Source organism: Pelmatolapia mariae, linkage group LG7 (assembly GCF_036321145.2).
Source record: "Pelmatolapia mariae isolate MD_Pm_ZW linkage group LG7, Pm_UMD_F_2, whole genome shotgun sequence".
NCBI classification, from domain to species: Eukaryota; Metazoa; Chordata; class Actinopteri; order Cichliformes; family Cichlidae; genus Pelmatolapia; species Pelmatolapia mariae.
Window position 1 is genome coordinate 8,004,666 of NC_086233.1, and position 17,487 is coordinate 8,022,152.

General features: G+C 38.7%; 1 protein-coding gene across 2 annotated transcripts in view; it reads right to left on the bottom strand.

Moving 5' to 3' along the window:
* Positions 1 to 17,487, bottom strand: part of necab2 (N-terminal EF-hand calcium binding protein 2) — a 137,757-nt gene that overhangs the window by 33,851 nt on the left and 86,419 nt on the right. The window contains exons 8-9 of one of the 2 annotated variants that reach the window (XM_063477721.1): positions 13,115 to 13,194; positions 3,621 to 3,677 (exon numbers count right to left, since the gene is read on the bottom strand). In XM_063477721.1, coding sequence (XP_063333791.1) covers positions 3,621 to 3,677; positions 13,115 to 13,194 — 137 coding nt within the window. The remainder of the gene's footprint in view (positions 1 to 3,620; positions 3,678 to 13,114; positions 13,195 to 17,487) is intronic. The other variant, XM_063477723.1, reaches the window with a different exon arrangement.

Consider the following 17,487-nt stretch of genomic DNA (forward strand, 5'->3'; position numbering starts at 1 on the left):
CAGGTTTAGTTAAAGCATGTATGTTTTTGTAGGTTGATGTAAATGCAGCGTCCTCATTTGGCCATGATGATGTTTAACCGTCAGTTAAACTATGCACACTTTGAACTGAAGAACTGTTTCATTTCATTTTCAAAAAATGGTTAAAAATGTGTCTAAATGTTTGTGAACTGAATGTGAGTTTTCACATTTAAAAGAACTGACTGTTGGTGTACACAAACTCCACACAAATACTCGTACATGTTTGGAAGCTCTGACATGGTTAGAGTGGTTTCCTAGCCTGTGTGTTAGCACAAACACCATTATCTCATAGGCAAAAATGTCCCAGCTGGACTCTGTTTACTTTGCTTTGTAAAGCAGGCCACCAAACAGCCAAATGAATCCTGTTATACAAGGTGATTACCAGTAGCTATTTTTATGTTTAATTGCCTTGCAGTGTTATATTGGAATCATTTTTTTAAAGACTGCAAAGTAAGTATGGCTTCATAAAATGTTTCTATTATTTTTCAAGTTTAATTTTCCTGTTTCTTACCTTTGCCTGTTACTTCTCTTTATAATTGCACATTGTTAAGCGTTTTAGGAGCGTTTCCTGGAGCTGCATTTAAATTTCAAATCAGGGCTCTAAAACTTCTCCCTCGCATGTGGATAGTCTCTTATAATAACCTTTTTTTGTGTCAGTGGCCATGACAACGGGACAAGTTAGTCAGGGCCCTTGTGGCTACCTAGCAGCAAATTGAGAGCCATAAGTGGCTCGACTGCTGAGGGCAAGAGTGCATTTGTGATTATTACAAAGGTCACCCTTAAACACAGGAAGGCCCTGTGTTAAACTTCCTGAACTTGGGGTATATGTAAACACAAATACACGAAACATATGCACTGACACACTTACTTTACTTACATACAGGTGTATTTATTAAAGAATAGGTGGAAAAAGAAGAGATTTACTGGACTGCCCTGGATCCTAGAGGTGCCTCTTCAAGACATTCAAAGAAGTCCAGTTGCTTTCTTTTCCAGGCTCCTAAAACCTGGAAAAGAAAGCAACTGGACTTCTTTGAATGTCCCGAGAACCTACACAGATATGTAACCAATTCAGGCTGTGTGGCTTTAATCACAGATGAAGCAGACTACTAAATGCAGGTAAAAGGGCCCAGATAGTAACGGTTCACCAAACCATCTTCAACCCCAACATGATGCTAAAATGAAAAATGGAATAAAGGACTAAAGCAGCGGTCCCCAACCCCCGGGCCTCGGACCGGTACCGGTCCGTGAGTCGCTTGGTACCGGGCTGCGAGAGTTGAGGCTCAGGTGTGAAATGTATGGTTTTCAGGGTTTTTATCGGTTTTCAGCGTTATTTTGTTATCGTTTTTATCGTTAACTCGGTTTTCCTGGGTCTTTTCACGTGTGTTATGAATAAATGTTCTTTTTTTCGGTACCGGTACTAGTTTTATTTTGTTGTATTTATCCGCGACACCTTAAAGGCCGGTCCGTGAAAATATTGTCGGGCATAAACCGGTCTGTGGCGCAAAAAAGGTTGGGGACCGCTGGACTAAAGGAAGAGGCAGACAAATATAGAAAGATGCAAAAGGTAGGTGGTGCTGGTTAGTTGAGTCACTACCTTGATTAAGACAACTCAACTAAGTCCCAGTTGTCTCTCGACAACATAAAAGTGGCAGCACAAGAGTTTTTGTTTCGGTCTTTTAATTGTCCGCACCTCGTTACAAAGTCATAAAGGCCACGATGCCATGCTAAACCGGGACTGATAACATAGTAAATATTGTACCTGCTAAATTCCTGTCAACATGTTGGCACGCTCATATATTTTTGCCCCCTAAGCATAGGTCACAGCCTTGTTTTATTAATTCATATTTTCACCATCTTCTTCTTTCAGCTGCTTCCTGAATTATCTACCTCTTCTGTATGTCCTCCTTAATGACATCTATGAATCTTATCTGTTGTCTTCCTCTTTTCTCCTGACAGATTCATCTTCACCATCCATTATATATATATCTATACCTTATCTTGATATCTCCAAACCATCTCAGCCTTTCTTCTTTATCTCAAGCAACTCAACCTGAGCTGTCCTGCTGCTATACCTCATTTCTAAAACTGTCCATCCTGGATCACTGTCTACAAAGCTCTTCAGCTCTGTCACCTCCAGGTAGTCTCACTACCGTCTTGTAAATCTTCCCTTTCACTCTTGCTGCTTTCCTTCTGTCACAAACTGCCCTGCCTGCACTCTCTTCTTCACCTCTCTAGTGTACTGTCCATTGCTTTGGATGGTTGAATGCAGGTTTTTAAGGTAAGTCATACTTTTGATATTTGTTTTTATTGAGTTCAACTTTTACATCAAAGGACCTTTCCATTTCATCATCAACTGTATAACACTCTGAACTGTTGATCAATTTTGTAAAAAATTTTATAGCTCACAGGTACATGTAATAAATTAATGTATAAATATTAAGTATTAATGTATAAGAATTTCAGAGACATGCTCAGCAGTCATTTTTACTGTTTACTCTTTAAATCTAAGGTTAACCCAGGGACTGAAGCATTGTCGACACATGCCCGGTGATTGTAATTTATACTTTTAAACGGTGTATTTACAGCTTTACACAATGACACAAATAAGTATACATATTCATGTCTCTGTTCATGCTTTTAGTGGTGCATCTGTACAGAACTTAATGACTCTAACTGGCATAAAGTGATTTTTGATATATAAATACACCACATGGAATTGATTTTTCCAGGGGTCATTTGCTGCTTGTTCTAGTGTAAATGTACTGTAACTTTATACCAAAGCCAGTTAAACCCCTCAGCCTGTTTTATAAGCAAGAATCAATGTAGCAAACGACACCATCTAAACGACATATACGAGCACACCTTAGTGAAGGACGTTCTTATGTCTTTGGTTTATAAGAGGGAAAATAGGAAAGGGAAAAGTAACTGTGACTACAATAAATCCACATTGCTATAAGAAAGATTGTTTTTGGCTTTTCAGGCATTCATACTTCTCACCCTGTTATCTCTACATCACTGCAGGCATACATGTGTTGTTTGCGATATGCAATCTTAGCTGGAGTAGTGTGTGAAAATGGTGTCAAATATTTGGGTTTCTGTAACGGAAGATGTTGTGATTTATGACTGAATCCGAATACGGCTTGTAAAGAAGATCGTGCTTATGGTTTTTGTTTTTTCTATGAGTCACTGATTGTTATCACAAACAAAATCATACTGAATATGCTGCATGTGTCTTGCACTCCTGATATGCCTGCTATTTTCTCTGTGGGTGTTAGATGTTATAAGATAATGTATGACTCTATTTGTTCTTCTGGAGAATACTCGGTGCCCATAAATTATTCGGTTCCAGACAACAAAACACACACATTTCCTGGGAAATAATTCATAAGTTCACACCCATGAGATAGACATACAGAGCAGGGTTATTTTTGGAGAGCTCTGGCCATGCATAAGCGCTGTCCACTAGTAATTGCATCATATAGGTATGTCATCAGGAACAGAGTAGTGCGGTGTAAGGATGGTATTGCAGCAGAAAGCGATGCTCGGCCCAAGGCTGTGTGCTGCAGTGTAGAGGACAACGTTAAAGTGTTTAGTCTACTCACTGCACTGGTGGTGCCATCTGTGTCTGTTAGCCTCTGGTGCAGGTCAAACCAGACCGTCTGCAAGGAGAAGCACAACAACAGCAGCAGCAACATGTCAATCTACAAGACCAACGACAGCAACTACTACTGCTACAACTTGAAGCACACATTAGCAGCTCACAATGAGAGGATTTTCTGGACATGCTGCAGAGACAGGCACAGAAGGAGGACATGTATTTTACAGATTAAGTTTCGTAGGGAACGAGGAGGAATCGGAGAGAATCACTGAGAGAAGCAGACATGAAAGATGTAAACATGGAAGACTGAAATCCCCAATCCTGTTGAACATCACGAGGAAGAAGATAGACGTGAAAGCATTTAGGGGAGTTGTTGTTTCTTCTTTTAAAAAGTTACTAACCTTCTGGTTCCTTAGTTACAAAGTCTTGCACGGTTCTTTTTCTTTTTTTTACATTTTACACATAAGGAAATAAAAGAAGATCTCTCACTTCTAGCTCTCTGACACTAGACATTCTCTAAAACAATCTTTTTTTAAGCCTGAAAGCAGAGTTTAGTTTCTGACCAAACAGTTTTAGGGACGTCCTGCAGCTTCCTGTGCCAGAGACTACTGAGCCTGAAGTAGGACAAAAAAGGGTTACCAGTCAAAAAGTCAACACACCCTGAGCAGTTGAATATTCAAGAAGAAGAAATGCAAACAAAGAGCAGAATGTGTTTTACAGTGTAGCGCTAGCAAGAACTGGTAATAATCCCCTAGGCCCTCAGCTATCTTTTAAAATTTCCACCTGAATGACATCCCCAACTGGAGCGGCTGCATGGCTATAAAGCCAAAATGAACATCCTTGAGCTTTATGGATGAGAGATACTTGGGAGAGCCTCAGTTCACACCAGCAAGCCAAAATATCTGTACAACTTGGGCAAAAAATAGTTTTTAGTTTTTTTTTTATTTCTACCCAATCACGACTGTGAATCAGAAAATACATAACCTCATAGCAATGAGCCAGTAAACTTTTTCTCATCCTGTTCATTTTAAAAAGGCCATAAAACAAACAGACCATACTTTAGATAATGGGCATTGCTCTTATGAGACAGCCTACATTTCAGGGGAGGGGTTTAGCAAAAGGTCAATTAAGTGAAAGGCACAATTAAATTAAGTTCAAATATATCCTTCAGGCAAGACAGTAGCAAAGCCAGGTGGCACAATAGTATAGTGACTGTGTGCAAAGATGGCACAACATTGATTTTCAGTTTTCCCCTCCACTTTCACTGCCTGTGAGCCAGCGTTATATAAACCCGCTCTAATAAATCACAGTAAGCGCTGCAGGTGTCTGTCACCAAGGTGACTGATGACTAGCACTGTTTGAATAGTGTCTGTGGAGCTCCGAGGGCAACTGAGACTTTTACCAAACTCAGCAGGATCACGGCGTCCGGCACAGTGGGCAGGTGACACGCAGACACTCACACATACCAAATCCTAGGATGAATGATTTAAACCTAATGTGACACAGTATGGTCACAGCTGGACTGAAATGAAAGGTGCCGTGTGTTGTTGGCTGTTCAGTACATAAAAGACTCACTGCCTGCTATTTTCCCTACTGCACATGCTACACTGAAAGACATTTTTGTGAAACAGCTTTGTTTACCCATTGCTGTTTTCTTAAAAGTGCTTTACAAAGCAGCAGTACTAATGGCATGCATTCCATTAAACCTGCATTAACATTTGTTTTTAGCAACGCAAGCTCACTAACAAGCTCTTCTCACAATGCTAATGTGTTACTGCCTCACAAAAATGATATAGCTAACATGTTAGCATTCACTTGAGTTGTGCGTCTGCCTGCTTAGCAAATTAAAGTCAAATATTCAGCCCTCTGTTTATCCTCACTAATGTTCTGTTTGAACTGCACTACATTTTGTCAGATAAGATTAGTTTAGGCATTTACAAATCAAATCAGCCGCTTTCTTTTACACCCTGCATCACTTGGAAGATGTTTCCAGTAAAAAACTGCCAAAACATGGTCTAAAAAAGGTTTAAATAATATTAACTTTGTTATGTTTGGAAAATCTTAAGAAAGATAGGAAAGATGCATGCTCAATCAGCCAGGTAGGGAAATCCCAGGAAGTTTCGTCACTCATCCCTGTGACTTATTCAAGTTCAGGTGACTGGAGGTTTCCTTAAAATTTGCATAAAGAGCAAAATTAGCACCACTGACCAACTGACCAGCTCTGTTTCGTGATCATTAGTATGCAAACTGTTATGACCATTGATCAGTGGCCATGAGAATCATTCACAGAGAGTTGGAGAATGGCAGCAATCACAGCATTGTAAGATGGCGAAAGATATGAAACCTGCAGTTAGCTGAGACTGAAGAAGTCATCTTTGAGGAGTGAAGAAAAGTTTCTCCAACTGATTCCATCAGCTCAGTTGTCTGCTTGGGCTTCTATTGGTCATTTGCATGCCGTTGCTTCTATCAGGGAAACAGGAGAGGGTAAATTCTGGCATACTTTTTTATTGGCGAAGTCTTGCAGTAATGCATCTGAGATAGTTCCATAATAGATTCATATTTTGTAATATATCTATATTATTGCTAAAGCACTTTCTGGATGGATGCAAACTGCATTTCGTTGCCTTGTACTTGTGACATGTGCAATGATATTAAAGTTAAAGTTAAATTCCATTCTATTCTATTCTATTCTAGATGTTGTCCCAGATGAACTCCTTTCAGACTTCACTCATGCATGTGATCCTTTGTTGCTACAAAACTACTGATCTTCAAGTTGGATAGGAAAAACACAAAAGTACAAATTTTAAGCTAAATGCATTTCCCCAAAATATACTTATAATAAGATATAATTACCTTTATGTTTTAGTACGCAGGGGAAATCAAGATTCAGAGTATATATTTGATTGTAATTGAAACAAAGTTGTTTTAGTGGAAATATTGTAAACACATCACTGTCTATTTAATTAGCAAAAAGTTTGCAGCACTGGTTACCTTTTACATGTCTTGCAGTTAATGAGCAACGTCAACTGAGTCACGTTTGTGTTAAATATAAAAGTCAGGGTATGATTTCCATTCTTTTCTTTGTCCATATTGCACACAGTCAAAGAAAATTTGGTTATCTGTGGTATATATATGTCCACATATATATGGTACAGGGCTCGCAAAATCGCTAGCCCGACGTCCCGGGGCTAGCGATTTTTCCAGTCGGGCTACCAAAATCCATTTCAGCCCTGCCCGTCGGGCTATCATAGGAAGGAAAGATATGTCAATGCTTTTGCATTCTTTCGCAAATGTAGCTGAGTAATTATGTCATCGGCATCGATGAGCCACTGTCAATATGTGACACATTGAAATCGCGTTTGAATTTGCGCTTGTTTTTTTTCACTTTCACTTTGCGATTGCGCGAACTGTGTATAGAGAGCAGCAGCACTGATTGGTAAGTCACAGATTAATTGCGCACCAATTCCTCTGACATCGTCTTATCAATCGTTAGCTTACTATCAAACATGACAAGTGAAATCTCCTGCAGCAAGCTTAAACATGTGATAGAGGTTGATTGCGCAGAGAATTGCTGATCGTTATGTAAGTACATGTGTAAAAGCAGATGGATTTACGCAGGTATTTTAGTTCTGCAGAGCCAAACAAGACAGAAGGGGCAGCCAAAGAAAAGCCTACCACAAAATGGAAACGTTATGACAAATCAGACTATGAGGCAAAAGGAAAGCGCAGCTTTTTTGGTTTCATGGACAAAAGAATTTATGTGGCTGGAATATGACGAGCTAAATAACATAATGTTCTGCCAGGTGTGTTGTGAGTTTCCCTCGATTTCTGAGTCGACAAGCGCCTTTGTTACTGGGACCAGTCATTTTAAGAAAGACCCCATCAGAACCCATGAGAAATGCAAGAAATGCATTATTGCTCAGTCTGCAGTATCTTTCCCAGAACAAACACCAATTGCAAAAAACATACTAAAAATAAACCAAGCATAACAAGAAGTCCTGAAAAAGCTGTTTAGAACAGCGTGCTATGTTGCAAAGAGTGAACTACCATTGGCAAAATTTAGCAGTCTTTGCAAACTTCAAAAAGCAAATGTCCTAGATCTTGGTTTCACTTGCCTCTTACCCGTGATTTCAGTGGAAATTTCAAATTCAGGATCTGACACAGACTGATTCATGTTCTACACAGTTCTTGCAAGTTCATAGAAATTTCTGTTCAATTACAACCAAATATTTGAGTTGATGATTGTAATTTGTTGTTGTAATTTGTGTTTTAAATATTTTTAGACTGATGTTTTGTTTCCTTTACAATATTATACATTAAAGTATAATATTGTAAAGGAAACAAAACATCAATCAAAAAATTGTCCTCTTTTTTTTTTATTCGGGCTACTTAAATTTATTTTGGGCTACCAAAAACTGACGAGTGCCTGCCCGAAGGGCTACCAGGGATTTTGAAATTTTGCGAGCCCTGTGGTATATATGTGGACAACCACACCTCTTAATCTTTCAATTCAGGTGATTTCAGTCCCGTTGTTACAGGTGTAAAAAAAAAATCAAGCACCTAGCTATGCAGTTTGACTTTACAAACGTTTATGAAAAATTGAGTTGTCGTAAAAAGGTCGCTGAATTTGAGTGTGCTATTGTATTAGGATGAAGAAATTTCATCCTTCCCCTATATTCCACGATCAACTGCAAGTTGTACTAATGCATTTCGGAACGCCAACAACTCAAGTAAAATTCCAGAGTGGGATCACAGAGTGCATAGGAGCTTCATGGCATTGGTGTCCTTGTCTGTGCAGCTCCTGCAGGTGTAAGCCGTAATTGGTCCAGTACTTTTATCCACATAGTGTATATGTCTGCATCTCAACATGCAAACTGAATGCAATGTGTCCTAAATGTGGAAAATTTTGAAGATGTTAACAATTTTGAAGATGTTGCAGATTATAAGACAGAACTGCAATAGTTTACTATTTTTTCACATTCAACTTGACAGTAATTTTAAAAAATAGTTAAAAAGTGAGCATAAGCATTGCCAGTTATGTGGCTATAATCAAGTTATCAAACACAACATCACATACTTTTGCTGATAAAAGGAGAGATTGCATATGAGCCTCTACAATGAAAGCTCATTATCCTAAGAGGGATGTTTTCAAGGGAAGCAAAATTTCCTCGTCTGTGGTGCACGGAGAGTAATAAATGATGATATTTTGTAAGAAAGGAAAAAGGATGACAGTAGGAGAATGTGAAACTAAGACTGAGCAACAGAGGCTCCATGATTTTGCCACTTTAAGCAGGGTTTGCAGGTAACAGGATTTCCTGTGATATCCAAGCAAAGGGGCCAAAGTAAGACACTATTTTCATCTCACCATGTACAGAATCACTCAGTGTGTAGCTGGCTTATTATTCATTGAGTAAACAATTCATGATTCACTCCGACGCAGTGTGATAATATCATCTCCTCCTTCCAGACACCTGCACAGTCTTAATACTAAAACTTGTGCAGGTAATACTCAACAAAACAGAGAGGCAAAGACACGTTTAAGACACCTCCACAAAGCTTTTGTTTTGATCCAGTATGATTTCTGCAGTATTCTGTACAGCCTTCTGTAAATTTAATCCAGCAGAAAATGCCTATTCATGTGCTTTTCTATAGCTCTCATTATTCTGAAAACTCATTTTCCAACAGAAAAGTTTGGTGACCCATTTTCTTTTTCACGTGCAGCGGATTTCTGTTCCCTGTTGTTGGTGTAAGTGTAATTATATGAGTAATTTGTCTTCTTTTCTATTCTGAAATCAAAATCTTATCAAGGTGGAAAATTGATTTCAGCAAGACCTCCAAAATAAAAGGCATCACACTGAATTGAAAACAGATACACAAATTATTTTAGATTTCTAAGTAAATGAAATTTACACAGTACTAGTATTGCTTGGAGACTTCTAGTTACTTCTAGTTACCCCAATTTGTGATCATTTCAGATCTCATTTGTCATCCTAATCATGCTACATCCAATACCAGTGAAGAAAGGATAAAGAAAAGAGAGAGAAGAGCAGAGATGTACCAAAAAAACTGAACAAAGAGAGCGGTGCCATATCTGCTGTCTGGAAGTCTTTGGATGTTATCTTCTAGCATTAATGTAGCATTATGTCCACCTTTTAAGGAGAGACTCTGAGGCCTTGTCCCAGTGTTTAAGTTTTGTTCACAGAGCCTTCAGTCGATTATTTATTGTTTTGGGTAAGTGGTTTTATTTAATTTTGCGTGTTGACACTAAAGTGTTTTATATTTGATAGTAAAACTGACCACTATGAATATAATGCATAAAAATAATGCAACATACCATTAAACCACCTGAATCTTATAAAATTCCATGTTATACTGCCCAGCACACCATGTACAGATTGTGCAGAGACAAACATAAAAGTCAGATGTGTGGCTTTACAGAGGTTTATATTTCTTGACCTGAAGCAGAACGCTTCAGTTTTTCTTATCACGGACAGTTTTCCTATCAGAGAGCCTCAGAGAAGGATCAAGGCAGAAGCTTTACCCCTTCTTGAGCCTGAGCTACATGTCAGTAGACTGCAGCTTTATAATTCCTGTGCATTTCTGAGTAGAATGGTCTTTAGATTTAATTCTCAATAAGAAAGTGAATTAGTCTATCTTTTTAAAAAAGTTGACGATATCATTAAAGACCTGGCCAGTGACTCTGTAACCATCCACTTTATCTGTTGTGACGTAGAAATAGTGATGTGCTGCCACATGAAGCACCATTTTTGATAGCTGCACACACAACAAGACAACAATAAGTAATCCTATATAACATGAAGACAACAAGCACTTACATTTAAACCTACTTTTCAGTTTACACGTGCCTTGTTCCCCCTGGTAACTTGCTTTCATAGAGAAAGAGCTGATAAATGAATGCTCTGTCACTCTCCTTTCTACCTCTCTTTTCAGAAATTTTAAGCTTCAATTCAACGTTCCCTCAAGTAAAAGTAAAATGCATGAATTATTCCTGACTTTATCGCCATCTAAAGGGGTCAAAAAGAAACTTGTCTGTTTGTAGTAGTCGACATTGTTAAGATTTTCTTTGCGCCACAGACTTCTGGAAAGTAGACTAATTGAGTCTCTGGAGGATTTATGGTTGCAGGTGATTATTGAACAGTTCTTTGGTAAGAAACATTTCAGCCATTTCTGCCAAAACTGGGTAAATAGTTGGACGTATATTAAATTACAGTAAGAGGTTAAAGGCTTCAGGTTGTTTCTAAAGAGGTATTATGAGTGATGATGTAACTCTGCTCACACAAGCATTTTGTTTCCTTCTTCCAATCCTTTTTTCCTAACGTGATTCCCCTCTATCCTTCCTCATCTTGCTACTCCTCCTCCCCCACGGCGGTGCATAGTCTTTAGGTATTCTTAGCTCTTTCTGCTGTAGTCGCTCGCTCTCCTAAAGACAGCTGAGTCTGCTGGGGCTCCATTAGCTGCAACATGTTCAGTACTGAATAAGATGCAGGCAATGCAGAGGAACGGAGGGACAAAGACAGCGAGGGGGGGAGGGGAGCGAAGGCAAATGAAAGATGCAAGAATGACAGAAGGGAGGAAGGAAGATGATGAAGTGGCATCTATGACTAGAGAGTTGCCACACTTTAGAAGAAGTGAAGAAAAAATATGCACTGTGATACTTTCTTACTTTCTTTCACTTGATGTAAATCAGCTACTCACCTCCCCACTCCCACCTGCTTATTAGCCCCCACTGACTATCATTTCCCCCCCTCCTGCAACACTTTCCTCTCTTTTGTCCTCCGCCGACCTTCAGCGTGCTGCTCTGGTGTACGCAATTTGGCCAATGTAACATATCAAACTAACAAATCCTCCATATGCTGACAAGCTTGGTCAGAGAAAAAGTTATAATGAGGACAGAGATCACTGACTTTCAGTCGTTTGTGTCTGATAGAAGAGCTCTAGTGTCGAAAGGATGACTGGTGCTTTAAAAGAACTGACAGCAGTGCAGCTCAATTCTCACAGTCTGTTCATCTGTTTTAAGGTTGAACTCAGTTCTTATCAGAGGTTGTGTTATTCACTCTGTAAAGAAGGCCTTAAAACAAAGTATTTCCTGTATGTACAGTTTGATTTTTTATTTCACTGAAATTTGACATTAGATCAGAACTTTCTAAACATTCACAATCAGAAAACCGTACTAATCACAGAGGAAAGTATGTGGCCAAAGTTGCTCCCAGAGTTACAAAATCTAACAAAAATCTAACAAATAGCTCTAGTTATAAATATCCCAGTGTATTACACAAATTAAATATATATGGTTGACAATTCAATCTATATTGATGAATATTTATATGAAAAAAATCCACCTGGTCTTGTTTAAAGATCAGATAAATAAAATCACAGGTACTGATGCGATAAAGCTGATGATGAATGTCTGTATTAATCACTTTGTGGGTTAGTGATAAAGTCTGAGAGAAAGAGGTAAAACTTAGTTTCCTAAAGTAAAGCTTTGAATACTAGGCTTTAGGGAAGCAGATGTTGGATTTGCATTGTCAGCAAAACCCCAAGAAAGACCATAAAGATCCGTATATAGACTTAAAGTGGCTCTAAACCCATAGGAGAGGTTATGAGATGATAAACTGAACTCTTATAGAATGTTTACAATTATTTAATCATATGAGTTTCATGTCAGAAATATGTAACTATTGGCTAATTTACATTAAAGCTTCAAAAATGCAAGATAAGCCACTGGAAGCTAAAATAAAAGGTTGGGTGCTTTTTAAGGAAGTAATGTAGTTTAAACTTTGTAAACTGAAAGAACTGAATTGAAATAACAATAGAGCACCAAAGGGAGGAGGAGAATCCCAATGGAAGATGCAGACAGCGATGCATTTTTTTACTGAGCAGTGCAGGCAGCTGAGGTCTGTTTTAGTGGATGTGTGTGAAGTGTGCCAGGTTCACAGATATGTGCTCACATTACTGCACACACTGCTTTTATTTTATAGCTTCAGATCTATGAAATACCATAAAATGCAGAAATTAACATGTCAGATGTAATAACCATCCATCCATTTTCTTCATCTCAGCCGAAGTTGGGTTGGATTGGCAGCAGGCTAAACAGGGTATTCCTGACATACTTCTCCCCAGCAACATTTTCCACTTACTCTGGGGGTAACCTGAGGCATTCTCTGTCCAGATAAGATATACTATTTCTCTAGTGGATTCTGGGTCTACCCTAGGGTCTCCCCCCCAGTTGGGCATGCCCAGAAAACCTCAGAAGGGAGATTCCCAGGAGGAATCCTGATCAGATGCCTACTCTATCTGATTAAAGCAGTAGCTCTACTCTGAGTTCCCTCTGAATGTCCAGACTCCTCACCTTATCTCTGAGGCTGAGCCAAGCCACCCATTAGAGAAAAGTCACTTCAGCTGCTTGCACTCACATCCTTGGGGATTTCTTTCTTAGTTATTAAAACATATTAATGTGGGTGTGTCTGTGTTCCTCACCTTATTCTCCAGTCGTCCTATGAGTTCAGCTAGACGGTTGATCTGCGCCTCCAGACCTTCTTTCCTCACCTCCACTGCACCTGCAGCACACAGACGTACAGATTCAGAGTCTAAAGACACTGAATTAAGTAATAAAATATCAAAAATATTTGCATCATTTTCTTTGCGGTTTGCGATCAGATATGGTGCATCTAGTAACATTCATTCAAATACATCTTATGCGTAATGAAATCAGTGCACTGTCGGCCTATTTCTTTTATAGCTACAGTATCACACCATATCAGTTACATATGGTGTGAACTCATTTACAGTATGCTCAGTAATGTAATAGTGTTTTAGAGCAGAGGAGGTGTCAGAGATATATCGTACTGTGATTTCTGATCTTCTTGTACAGAAAAAGTCTTGGGCCCTTTGCTGATATTTTTCACAATTATTTCAGATCATTAAAGAAATTTTAATATTGGACATAAAACAGCTATTCAAACCTATGTGGCTCTGTGTGAAAAAAGCAATTGCCCCCTAAGCTAATAACTGGTTGTGCAACTCTTGGCAACAGGAACTGCAATCAAGATAACTGGTAATGAGTCTTTCACATTGCTCTGGGGTAATTGTTTTAATTCAGCAACATTTGAGGGTTTCTGAGCACGAACAGCCTCATTTAGGGTCATACCATAGCATCCTAATCTGATCTGAGTCTGGATGTTGATTAGGCAACTTCAAAATCTTAAATTTGTTTTTGTTTTTTAACCGTTCAGAGGTGACTTGCTGGTTTGTTTCTCATCACTAAGCTTCTGCATAACTCAAGTGTGCTTGAGCAAAAACTATTTTACTTGAAGATCATCGAGATGTTTTTTTGGCAACGAGCCTTTGTGTTCTTTCGGTCAATGGTGAGTTTCTCCTTGGAATTCTCCCATGGATGTCATTTTTGCCCAGCTTTGACTACAATGGAACCAAGAGGGGTCTGCAGCGCTCTAGATATTGTTCTGGGTTCTTCTGTGTCCTTCTGGATGAGCTGTTGATACACTGTTGAAGAAATTTTGGTTGGCCGGCCACTCGTGGGAAGGTTCACCATTATTCCAAGTTTTCTCAGTTGCTAGAAAATGAAAGCCTTAGAAATTGCTCTGTAACTATTTCCAGACTGATCGCTATCAATGACTTTATTTCTCATCTGTTTCTTTAGATTGTCAGATCAAGTGTTTGTCACGGTACTGGGTCTGCAACCCAGTATTTGTGTTTCAGGTCCTGGATTAATATTCTTTGATTTAGTGTTATTCGTGTTCCCCCTAGTCGTCTCCACGTGTTATACGCTTCGTTTCTAGTCTTTAGATTTCTGTGCCTTCCCTGTGTTCTACATTTAGTTACTCTTGTCTCCATAGTTCATGGTCTCTCTGTTCCCCTAGTCAGTCATGTCTCCATGTCACAGTGTCAAGTCTGTGTCTTTGTGACGGTCTCATGTTTCCTGTTTTATTTTGATAGTTCCTTTTAGTGTGTTCAGTGAATTCAGTTTTGCTTCCTCTTTGTCTCGTTATGTCTGATTAGTCCCAGTTGTGTTTCTCTCCTGTTTCCCATTCTCTTGTTACTCCTTTGTATATTGAGGCCTGTGTTTTCCTCTGTCTGTTGTCGTGTCATACACCCTCTCTGTGTGTGTTTCCTTCATGATCCCGGTATTTCCTAGTTCTCTGTTCCCAGTTTAGTTCCCTATTTTCTTAGTTTCTTAGTTTTTTGGTTTGAGTTTCATGTTTCTAGTTTCTTGTTTTTGGTTTTGTTTTCTGTATTAGTGTAAGAGTTTTTTTCCAGCAATAAAGCTGCCGTTTTGAGTTTACTTCCCGTGTACGAGTCCTGCGTTTGGGTCCTACATCCTGCCTGCAACACAGCAAACCATGACAGTGTTGTTTTTTGAGCTCATTTGGCTTTAAGTGATTTTTGACTTAATCAGTCTGGCAGCAATCAGACCTGGGTGTGGCTAATAAAACTGGACTCAGCTTTCCAAAAAACTTGATTAATCAAAGTTAATGTATAATTAAACAATTACTTTTTTCACACAGGTCCAAGCAGGTTTGAATTGCTTTTTTCCCCTCATTTAAAAACAGCATTTCATATTTACTTGGGTTATCTTTGTCCAATGTTAAAATTTGTTTAATGATCTTAAACATTTGAGTCTGCCAAATATGTAAAAAACTAAGGAATAAGGAAGGGGGCAAAAACTTTTTCATGACACTGTGCGTATGTCAAACAGTAGTAAGTACAAAAAAGAAAAAAGCACAGCTTCACAGAGCAAGTACTGTACAGTACATAGAATCATACCACCCTATGCTACACTGTGTGCTCTTCCTTTCACATCTCTCACTTTTCACTATCACTGTGAATGAATATTTCATATAATCTGGGAGTTTCAAAAAGGCTGATAAATAGGCAATTATATCTGTTTATCGGAAGGAACTTGGCCTGTTCAAAGACAGTAAAGAAATGGGAAGCTGGCTCCTTTGAGGTGCTCTGTTTAATTGGCTCTTATCCCAGTGCGACTTTAAGATGCCCAGCCACACAAGGTTCCACCAAATTAGCTTTGGCTTTAAGATAATATTTCTCTTTGTGTGCAAAATATTTACTTCTCAGCAAGAAAGCCCGACACTGGGGTAGAAGAGCATATCCATCATTTGTTTTGATACTTGCTCATTATCAGTGACTGCAGTATTTTTTAATGACACCATACCTAACCCTTTGTGCATTAGTTTCAATTCAATGCACAAAACTTAAGTCATTTACCAAATCAAATATGAATACAGTATATTATATTTTATTAAAGGGTTCCAAAGCAACCCACTGGGTGATGCCATACTTCAATGCATCCATCTTTATATGAAACAGTAAAGACCTGTTAATGTGGGTGTCAGATCAGAAGATTTTACTATTACTTTATTAAGTTTCATAAGAATTAAAAAAAAATTCTGCCTGTCATTCTTTAACTCTTAATGCCATAATTTTGTTAAACCTCTTGAATAAAAGCTGAAGGTCTGCACAAAAGTTGTATACGTGTCCAAATACTTGCACCTTACTGTATATTTGTTGTTTTCCATATATTTGCATTGTGTATTTTACATGCATGAATTTTATGTGTGTATGTCTGTTTGAGTTCCAGCATGTAATTTCTGCTGGAAGGAGAGGACCCTTTTCTTCCTCTGTGCTATAAAACAGCCCAGCATGTCCTATCACTTCTGACCCAGTGGAGCGTGCACGATAGTCACAGTGTTGAGCTTTTCCTCTTCACTGTGATGTGCTTATGTGTGTATGGCAATTATGTAGAGTATCCCAGAGCCAATTCTTATGTTTGCAGTGTTGTAAGGTTAAAATGGTTAACATAAGATCTTTTATAGTCAAATGTGCAGAGGGCAACTGGACTATTCCTTTTTTTCTCAGTATCTTCATTGATGATGACTGCTTTTTTATGTGTATTCATATGATATGAAACCAGAGAACGAATGCTGGGGGAAAAAATTGTTTCCCTCTCATTTAACCCACTTTTGCCAAATACACCACCTCCCTCAGTTCATTCCTACTCTTAACCACTATCTTCTAACTTCCCTGATTCCTCCTACTCCTCCCCCTCACTGCTGGCCTCTTTCATCCCCTGATGGCCCCCTCACCGCTAATTGGAGAGCGAGCTGTCCACTCTTCATTAAAAGATTTAACAGCCAGTCAATTAGGAGCTACCTCCCTCCACCCTAAACACACACACACACACACACACACACACACACACACACACACACACACACACACACACACACACACACACACACACACACACCAACTAAACCATAGTCTGTAGCCATGGAGACAGTTGGAGATAAAAGCCCAGTGGTCATTTTGATGGACTTAGAAAATAAGTGGCCAGCTCAATTATAGAAGTGTGTGAGGAATTACAACCTTCAAATTTTGGAGCAGGGTGGAGTGAGGTGGGGGGGTCTCTATTGACTTTCTACTCAATTAAACCGGATTTGAGTTAGTCCACATTCACCCAATTTAACTTTCTATTCTGTGCCACAGCGAGTGTGAAGAGAGAGTGCACATGAATCACAGAAAATTGCCATTATGTCTGAGTAGATGAACTTAAAATGTTTGTTAATACTTTGTATTACATAAAAAGTTTCTTTTATATATATATATATATATATATATATATATATATATATATATATATATATATATATGTGTGTGTGTGTGTGTGTTTGTGTGCACTACGTAACCAGTGTTTCCTTGCTCATATCTTCTCTAGAAGCATCATTCTGAAGAAATCCATCTGTGAGCATCCATGGTTTAGACATGGTGGTCATGGACATGTACAAACTCCTGAGTGTTCAGCTTAACAGTAAACT